The sequence below is a fragment of the Oryctolagus cuniculus genome, chromosome 13 (genome assembly GCF_051225735.1).
Source record: "Oryctolagus cuniculus isolate XC-2025 breed Fujian yellow rabbit chromosome 13, ASM5122573v1, whole genome shotgun sequence".
Taxonomy (NCBI): domain Eukaryota; kingdom Metazoa; phylum Chordata; class Mammalia; order Lagomorpha; family Leporidae; genus Oryctolagus; species Oryctolagus cuniculus.
Window position 1 is genome coordinate 67,054,907 of NC_142879.1, and position 9,953 is coordinate 67,064,859.

Sequence of the window (9,953 nt, forward strand, 5' to 3'; positions counted from 1 at the left end):
ACTTTCAAATAATAAATAAATAAATCTTTAAAACATTAAAAATGAAAGGACAACTACAAAAGATAGGCAGACGTCAACATAGACACAGGAGACATGAAGAAGCAAAGGAGCCTGAGAACTCCAAAGGGACACAATAATCCTCCAGATACAGATCCTGAACTGAAAGAAATCTATGACAGACTTAGGATTAAGAATAGTAAGTATAAAAAAGCTCATGGGATGCAAGAGAATACAGTTTTTTTTTTTTCAGAAGAAGAGATGTAGCTTTGTGCTACATTTGTCATTTTTTCAATGAAAGACTTGACAAATATCTTTAAGAATTAATGACAGTAAAATTTGACAAACAATGTCAAGTGCAGGGACACCAAAATATAATTTAAAAAGATTCTTTTGTGCAACTCACAAACTGTTATCATTGCACAACATCTTTGGAGATGGTGTGGGGTGGGGTAGAGAATATTTCCGAAGTGGTTGATCATTCCAACTTCATTACTTTGAGAGGAATGTTTAGTGTCCCATGGGTATACCCCATGCCATCTCAACCTGGGCAAGTTCCAGCAGCTAAATTGCAAGCCCCTGGCTCCAGGAGAGTCCCCTGAGTCTGAGGTCCACAAAAGCTTGGTGGGAATGGAAGCCAAGAAAGTGAGGTGTTGCTCTCACCCTAGTGTCTGCTCATTACTGTCCATGCACACTGTGGATCAGCAGGCACGCACAGTCATGATCTTGGTCTTAACCGTGTTTGACAGTGAATTCAGAAGGGTTCAACCATGTTATAAAAAAACTCCATCAGGCAACATTCCATAAGGATGGCCAGTAAATCCTGTTCTCTTCAATATGTGGATGAACTAAAGGAGAACACTTGAACAGTAGCATCAGGTTTCTACATCTTCCAAAAAGAGATCATCGCTATGTAAAGTTAGGAGATAATACATAAACTCTTTGAATCTCATGCTATCTTTGAAAAGAGCTCTTGTGGGGCTAGTGAAACCTGTAAGTGACAAGTGTGAAATGTCACCTTTAGCAACCCTTAGAAACCAAACAAAGCCACCAAGTTAAATGAAGGATTGGGGGGCCGGCGCTGAGATGTAGCCGGTTAAAGCCCTGACCTGAAGCACTGGCATCCCACAGGGGCGCTGGTTCTAGTCCCAGCTGCCCCTCCTGATCCAGCTGTCTGCTATGGCCTGGGAAAGCAGTGGAAGATGGGCCAAGACCTGCACCCACGGGGGAGACCCAGAAGAAGCTCCTGACTCTTGGCTTTGGGTCGACGCAGTTCTGGCCATTGCGGCCATCTGGGGAGTGAACCAGCAGATGGAAGACCTCTCTCTGTCTCTGCCTCTCTCTGTAACTCTTTCAAATGAGAAAAAGGAAGGATCAGGATGCAGGGATATCTAAGTGGTTTTTAGTGGCTGCCTGTGTGAGGGAAAGGAAGCCAAGACAACACTTGAATGCAGCCAAAGGCATGTTGAGACAGGACATGAAATATTTTGAAAATGAATTCATCCTTCACTTAGTGTTGTACTCTGCTGTTGGCCCCACACTACTGAATGGATATAGGAAAACCTGCAGAAACCCAGAGAAGATCGTGGCAGCCAATAACGTGTTTTGTCGCCCTGGGGGAAGAGGCTCGAGATGTGTTTTAACCTTACAAAAAAGTGTGGTGACTTCCTAACAGCCCTAGAGTAAAGAAACCTTGTCTGGAAACTAATTCTGCCTTGATGTTTTCAACTGCGGAGAAGGATGGACAGTGAGAGATGTGCTTAGATTGTTGTAGAGGGAAAGGCAGGTCTTTGAAATCAGCACGGGGGTACACAACTCCTGAGACGGAAGGAGGAGTGGCTGGTCCCCTTCAGTGGTGACTTCAAGAGGAGACCAGGTAGCCTTGCGTAGCAGCCTGGCCTAGGCAACTGGAAGGCAGGAGCTCCTAAGATTCCATGACACCCCCTACCTTCTAATTCTATGAGTGTTACTCCAAATGGTCACTTGGCAAGTAGGACCTTCAGTTCCCTTATTCTTGTCAGTGAACGAGCTATAAGCTGTTGCTTAAAAGCTGAATTTTGACACCCCCTCCCCCCCCGGATAGGACTGTTAGTAAAGACGTTCAGGATCTCTGGGGTGTTTCCCAACAGTAAGTTAGGCAATATGGTTATTCTCATCCCCGTCCTGATTGAAGCTACTGTATTTTATTTGTTTTAACTCCTCCTATGCTTGGTTTTCTTCACCCTAGTCCCAGAAACTGCGTTTTCTGCCAGCAACATCAAGATGGCAGGACCACCTAGCCCTTCATCTATTCCAGCAGATGACAAACTAAGGATCACCCGAGACTTCAGCCTCAGACTGTCAAAGTCAGAACGGGAGTTGGAAGCTCTCCGACAACAAGTATATAACTTGGCTACTTGCTTAGAGAAATACAGTGAGTTCTGTAGGTCCTCTCACCCAAGTGATGAATGGTTGTCTTTTGTGATTCTGAGAAATGAAATGCTTTCCAGATTTGATTGTTCTCTTCCCTTGAGCATAAGAAATGTCATTGTTACCGTACTGTGAGAAAGCTAGAAGTTAGTATTACAACCTCAGGTCGCTGAGTGTGGAATAGCCGAGGCAGGAGTTCTGCAAATTCCAGGTTTTCAGTCTAGTGTGGGGTAGGGTGGGGTGGCAATTAAAATGCCAGGGAATGATTCCTGGTACATGCCAGGAAATGTCTGTTTTTGTTATGGAGAGGCCAATTCATTTTTTTTTTTTTTTGACAGGCAGAGTTAGTGAGAGAGAGAGACAGAGAGAAAGGTCTTCCTTCCGTTGGTTTACCCCCAAATGGCCGCTATGGCCGGCACGCTGTGCCGATCCGAAGCCAGGAGCCAGGTGATTCCTCCTGCTCTCCCATGTGGGTGCAGGGCCCAAGGACTTGGGCCATCCTCCACTGCCTTTCCGGGCCACAGCAGAGAGCTGGACTGGAAGAGGAGCCACTGGGACAGAATCCGGCGCCCCAGCCGGGACTAGAACCCTGGGTCCCGACGCCGCAGGCAGAGGATTAGCCTAGTGAGCCTCGGCGCCGGCCAACAATTCATTTTAATTAGCAGCCTCTGTGTCCTGTACCACGTGGTGTGGGCTTCGTGTCTGGGCTTAATGTACTTCCACTCAATTGAAGCTGCTTTTGTTTTTTTAAAAGATTTATTTATTGATTTGGAAGGCAGAGTTACAAAGAGAGGAGAGAGAGGCAGTGGGCTCTTCCAGGTGCTGGTTCACTCCCCAGATGGTTGCAATGGCTAGAGCCGATCCGAAGCCAGGAGTCAGGAGCTGCTTCTGATGTCCCACATGAGTGCAGGGGCTCAAACACTTGGGCCATCTTCCACTGCTTTCCCAGGCCATTAGCAGGGAGCTGGATTGGAAGTGGAACAGCCGGACTCTAACTGGTGTCCATAGGTATGGGATGCCAGCACTGCAGGCAGAAGCTTAACCTACTACACCACAGTGCCAGCCCCTCCAAGCTTCTTTTGAGTTCCAATTGGCCAATCCTTGTGCTAGTCACACAAGGGAAATGTGATGAAGAGTGTACAGGATCCACTTCATAGACAATAAAAGGGAGTTGGCCCTACCCTGGAACCATTATCTGTAAGTGACATTGTCAAGACCAGGGACTGCCCTGGTAAGAGGGAAGATCTGCTCGGGGAGCCCAGGGTCTTCCTGAAGGTGAAGAAAGTTCCTGACTCCTTGTGGTAGCACAGAGCAGAGTGTGGGGCAGGGACTCTGGGCCCTAGCCCCAGGCTCTATTCCAGAATGCCCGTCTTCTCTGTTCCTGAGATTCCTTATCTATGCCCACAGTGCTATCCCACCTCTGAATTATTGCTGTGAAATGCAAGACATATTTCTTGTAAAATACCAGAGATGGTTCCTAGTATGGAACACATTTATTCACTATTCATTCATTATTTATAACTTAACAAGAACTTCATTAGTATGCGTGCATGTTTCCTTCAGGGCCTCTGGGTGATAAGCATTCTATTTTGCACAATTCTATCTAGCTCTTTTATCCCCAAACACAGAAGCCTGATATCCTCAGCACAGAGGATAGTGTTTGACTTAAGAGGCTGTGGGGTGTGGTGATTACACTGGGCCATGGCTGAGTCACAGGTCAGAGGAGGGGAATTCTGATTCTGTCAAATGTCCATTGAATCACCTGTTGTCAGGCACTTTAGCTGTGCTAGAACTCTTGTTTGCTCATCTCTAAGATGGGCATTGTCAGATGTCTTGTTGGGAAGTGGAGAAATAAAGATAAGGAAGGAAATCCTTACACAGAGCCTGGTAGTGGAGTTTGCCCTCCCTAGAGGAAGTGGCCTGAGCTGCATGTCCAGCCCTCCAGTGAGCAGCCGTGTCTGTCTTTCTCAGATGGTGGAATATACAAACCCCTGCTACACCACATGCTGGAAAAGAAAGGCCGGCTTGGATTGCTGCAACTTGTATCAACGGTTCAAGCTGCGTTCAAGTAAGGGGGACGCCGTGCAGGCCAGAGTGTATGTGTCTGTGAAATGGGTAGCTCAGCTGGGACAACCAAGACTTGACTTTGGCCAGCAGCAGGACACTTTTCTCATAAATATTGATAAAATGCACGACCAACGGAAAAGCTAACTGATGGGCTGCATGGTGATGCAGAGCCTCTTTTTCTCTTTTGGAAAACAAGGAATTTCTTGAGATTAACATCCCAATATTGAACAGAGGCTAGTGGCAACACAGTGACATGTCTGCACACTTTGTAGTGTGGTAACCATGTCAACGGCTGTTGATCACCATCACCTCCTGATTGACTGATGATGGCCGCTGTGCGGAGGGAACAGTGGCCAGCAGGTCCGAGGCGGGGCGGCTGGGCACCCAGCGGCCAGGCCCCGCCCCTGCAGCCCCGGGGCCCCGACCCCGTTCCCCGCTGGCGGGCTTCAGCGCGGTCCTCTGCACGCCTCTCCCCTGCAGGCCTGGTGTGGACGCCCCGTACCAGCACACCGTTTGGGCCTGGCCCGACCCAGAGGGCGGTGCGGACTGCTGCTACTACCTCGGGGACGCCGCGCCGGCCTACGCGGGTGCAAACCCCGCTGGCGAGTCCTACCCGCTCGGCTGGGGCCCCGGCCGCTTCGCGGGCCGCCCCTACCGCCGGGCGCAGGTGGTGGAATGTGAGTCCCCCCAACCCCGCCGCGCGCGCCCCCCCCCCCCCCCCATTACGAGGGAGACCTCCCGGCCAGGCCGGGACGGCTCGGGGGCGTGCCGGGGCTGGGGCCCCAAGGGCGGCCTCCTCACCCGGGTCCCCCTGAGGCCCGGGACCGCACCAAGCCGCCAAGTGCTTCTTGCCTGGGAGGAGGCACCCCTGCAGGCCAGGAGCCGGTGGGTGCCCCGCGGCCCCGGGGACGCCCGGCACACGCGGTCGGGTCCCAGCGCACTCTGGCGCGTGACCACGCCCTGCGGGCGCTCCTTCGCAGTGCCCGACACCGACACCGACACCGGGGAGGAGGCGGAGCAGGACCGGGCGGCGCCCGCAGATGCGCACGAGGCCCCTTGCGGGTAAGACTGCGCGCCAGCGGCGCCGGCCCTCCGTCCACGACGCCCGGCGTGGGCCGCCACCGGGCAGCGGAGCTGGGCGAGGGCCGCGGGCAGAGGCGGGCCGTGGGGCCTGTCAAGGGCCACGGGGCCCCGGCTCCCCCAGCCTCGCAGGGCCCGCCTGGGCCCGACACACCCACCGCAACCCACCACCACGGCCCGGGGTGGCCGGCCGCCGGGTGGGGGGCGGGCCGCTGTGCGGAGGGAACAGTGGCCAGCAGGTCCGAGGCGGGGCGGCTGGGCGGCTGGGTCCCCGGCTGCAAACCAGGGCGCTGAGTTGCCCATCAGCTTTCCCTGGGTTCAGTCCAACCCGCGGTGGTTAGTCAGGTGTGTGCCAGGCTCTTATCCAAGGCACGTGTTTCCTATCAGTCTGCCCGGCTTCAGTCCGGCCGGCTGTGACAAGTCAGGCCCGTTCAGGCTCTAAACCAGGGTGCTCTGTTGCTTATCAGATTGCCTTGGCTTCTGTTCTGCGGGCTGTGCCCAGTTTCCTCAGTCTTCCTCTGTGCTGGCCCACCTTCCTTAGGCCCCCGTCCTGGGCCCCCAGTGGGGGTCTCCACCTCATTCTCCTGTACCTTTCACGTGGCGGCCCGGTGACACGTGGCTGGCCACTACGTTACTCAGTGTTTGTTGCTGGCTGGGATCATATACATAGCGTTGCCCCCTGCTGGTTCCATGGGCTCATGTGGAGCTATTAATGGCCTCTGGGCAATGTGCTGACCTGTGCTGTTCGGCCTTTCTCATGGCCTGGCTTGCTACCCCAGACCCCATGCCTTAGCCCCTTATCTAGGTCTCCAACTCACAGTCTACTGTCCCTCTGAAGCCCCAGCCTGGCCGTCAAGGCTGAGGTGGCGGTCAGCTGGATTTTGGCAGTCGTGCTGGTTTTGACCACAGACAGCCCTCCAGGCATGCCAGCGAGGCCAGCCGCTCTCGTACATTTTGGTCCTTTGCTGCCTTGTGTTCCTCCTAGCCTTTTCCTGATGAGCACCTAACACCACTCAGCCTGTAACCCACACCCTATCCTGCCAGGATTGAACATTTGGATGTGTGCTACCCATCTGACTGTATGCACCTCGGTTGGCCTGCCTTGGTCACTCATCTTTGTGCTGCCTTCGGCTTCCCTTTCCATCGATTCTGTTGTCCGGCACTTTGTTTAAAACAGCGTCGTCCCTGGCCACGCGCCGTGGAATGTGAGTCCTCCCAAGCAAAAGACCTTGCCACTCCACTTAGTTGCTGGTGTCTTGTTCCGTACCACTGCCTTGCTGTGCCTTCTCCTGGTGGGTCCTGGCCCAGCTGCACTCCTGTGCACAGTTGGCTGCCAAGAGTGAATCCCCATGGTGCTGCTGACCCATGTGGTGGCAGGTAGGACCCATCTTTCCCCTTATCATGTTGTGACCTGCCCCGTGTGCCATCTGTAGCAGTGGAGAGCACACAGCTGGAGGCGGAGGAGGCTGACCCCTCCAGCAGTGGCCAGTTGTGCACATCAGGACACCGGGTCGAAGCCCAGTCTTTGTAAGTGATCACGGGCATGTGGGTCTGCTCTGTTGCACAGCTGATGACAGAGGGTCTGGGGAATGGTAGGGGATGGAACGTTTTCTTGGCTGTTGAAGACCATGTGCCCAGAAGGCCTGTTTTCCCGACTCTGGCCCAGCCTGGCCCGCCAACAGCCCCTCCCCACCCCTGTGTTCAGGAGCCCCTGTCTCTGTTGGCCCACGTTGTGCAGTGGCACTGGGGCCTTCCATGTCTTCACCTCCCTCTTCCTCGGGTTTCTGCCCTATGTGGCCCAGGGTCTGGTCCTCCTCCTGGGGCATTCCCACCCTCCTCACTTCCATGTTGCCTCCATCCAAACAGGGTAGACCGTTTCTTGTTCTCCCAGCCCCATGCCAACCCCTTTGGGGTAGTGTCCATAAACCCTAGGGGGACTGTCCATGGTCAGGGGTTGTGCAACACTGCAGTGAAGAATGGGACAAGGGAGGCCCGAGTTGGACCCCCTTCTAAGTAGCACTTCTCTGGGGTCCATGGGCATGACCCCAGCATAATGCACCAGGACACTTTCCCCCGACAAAATCTGTGTGCGGGCTCATCCTAATCCGTGTCCTCTGTCCTGCTGGGGAGGCTTGGCTGGTGATGTTCCATGGGACCTCAGGCTGCCCTCCTTGCGTTTTTCCTGTTCACCTGGTCTCCCTCCTTCTCCCTGGCTTTTCCTCATCTCTTTGAATGCCGTTGTTTCACTAAAGGGAGGATCGTGTTCACTTAGGTTTTGGTGTGCACTTTTTTCGGTCTCCTATGTTCTGTTAGTGCTAGGGAGACCCTGTAGTCGTTCTTGTGTCTGGCATCTGCCTGTGGTCATTTTTCTTCCCTTTGAACCTCCACAGGTCACTTACCATCAAAGGGCCTTTCTGGATGGCAGCTCCACCAGCCAAGGACCGCCCTTCTCCTTATGCCCAGGCTGGCGACCTCTCCCGGAGTGAGTTTCATAATGATTCCCAGGCTGTAAGCATCTCCTGGGCAGTTCATTTCCCTATTATTGGTCTTCAGGTAGACTCCAAAACCATTGCCCCACTGTGCTCATTCCTCTCCCCGAGAAGTCCTGTCATTTCTTCAGGTGGAGCCTTTTAGCATCATCTGTGTCTGTGGATACAGTGCTCTGCCCCCGTCCCTTCCTGTGCTGCCACTGCTTTCCTGAGTTCCCCTCAGTCCCGGCTATAGCATCAGCACTTGGGAGTCTCCATAGGAATCTCTTCCTCCTTTCAGATTTTATCCTGATTGCGGGATGGCCATGGTTTGTTGGGAGTGTCCAGCAGTACCAGCTGGCAGTGAAACCAGCCATGGGAGATGAGACCAGAGGCCAAGCTCGGGATCTGATAAGATGGCTGGACTGCCCCGCAGGATCATCGAGGAAACCCAGCGTTTGCCAACAGTACCAGTTCCTGGCATTAAAGCAGAACCAGATGAGAGCAGCGCCCACTATTTTCATAGGGTCATTGCTGGCCCCCAGGATTCCCCCTTTGAGTGGGGGACTTTTAAACTTGAACTATTCCTTCCAGAAGAATACTCGATGGCAGCCCCTGAAGTACGTTTCATGAACAAAATTTATCATCCTAATGTAGATAAGTTGGAGAGAATATGTTTAGATATTTTGAAAGATAAGTGGTCCTCAGCACTAGATCAATCTAGGCTTTGTTAAGTACTCCTAATCCAGATGATCCATTAGCGAATGATGTAGTGGAGCAGAGGAAGACCAACGAAGCCCAAGCCATCGAAACAGCTGGAGTGTGGACGAGGCTGCACGCCATGAACAATATTTAACTCGACCTGAGCCTCGAGTACCATCACTGCTGTTCTGCCAAGACTTCTTCCTTTTTGTTTGCATTTAATGGACATAGTCTTAGAAATATTACAGAATAAAAGCCCAGACATCTTCAGTCATTTGGTGATTAAATGCACATTAGCAAATCTGTCTTGTCCTAATTTGCTGTTGTAAAACATGAGCAGAGGCTAGAAGTATCATCTGGATTGTTGTGGAAGTGTTTAGAAGCAGTGGCCCCTCTGCTTTTATTCGTTTTCCCCTATCCTGGTTTAAGTATAAGGCACTGCGAAGGAAGATAGTTGTCAGGGTTAGCTGCAGGAGTGTGGGTGTTTTTCTTTATTTTTTTTTGAAGGGGGAGGTTAGTTTTATTATAATTTTATGGGCTCTTCCCTCCCTTTTTATGATGATCTAATTGCATTGGTTAAAAGCAGCTAACCAATTCTTTAGAATATGCTTTCTTGCCAAGTCTAACAATTTAGACTCTGTAGATAGACAGGCTTGATTGTTTGAACCAAAATGGGAACATTAAACATCACAGCCCTCACTAATAACATTGTGACTTTGCTGTCAAGGGTGGATTCCCCCTTCAAAAATGCTTGTGACCATTTTGTATGGCTTGTCTGGAAACTTGTGTACATCTTATGTTTCAGTAAAATATTTTTTGTTATTCTTAAAAAAAAAAGAAAAAGAACATCAGCCACAGAAGTGCCCCGGTGGCCCAGCCTCCAGATTCCCAGCAGCCCTTGGATGAACCAGTGAAACCACTCCAGGGGCCCCACATCTCAGAGCTTATTCTGGGGTAGTTGCCTTAGGAATTCTTCCCTACCACAGAACTATTATCATGTTCTCCTCTGCATTCATTTTATTTGTATTCATTTTTAAAGTTTTTATTCAATGAATGCATTTTTTCAAAGATACAGCTTTAGGAATCTAGTGGTTCTTTCCTCCATACCTCCCCCAACTCCCATCCCACCTCCCTCTCCCTCTCCCATCTCCTTCTTCATTATGGTTCATTTTTAGTTTGACTTTATATACAGAGGACCAACTCCATGATAAGCATAGACTTCAACAATTT

General features: G+C 51.6%; 1 protein-coding gene across 1 annotated transcript; it reads left to right on the forward strand.

Moving 5' to 3' along the window:
• Positions 1 to 93: 93 nt before the first annotated feature.
• Positions 94 to 9,024, forward strand: LOC138844991 (uncharacterized). The gene is made up of 9 exons (XM_089311257.1): positions 94 to 196; positions 2,081 to 2,125; positions 2,225 to 2,376; positions 4,378 to 4,502; positions 4,954 to 5,535; positions 6,598 to 6,758; positions 6,990 to 7,080; positions 7,944 to 8,035; positions 8,323 to 9,024. Exons 1-9 carry the CDS (start codon positions 94 to 96, stop codon positions 8,652 to 8,654), a joined length of 1,683 nt encoding a protein of 560 aa, XP_089167383.1. The 3' UTR covers positions 8,655 to 9,024.
• Positions 9,025 to 9,953: the final 929 nt, after the last annotated feature.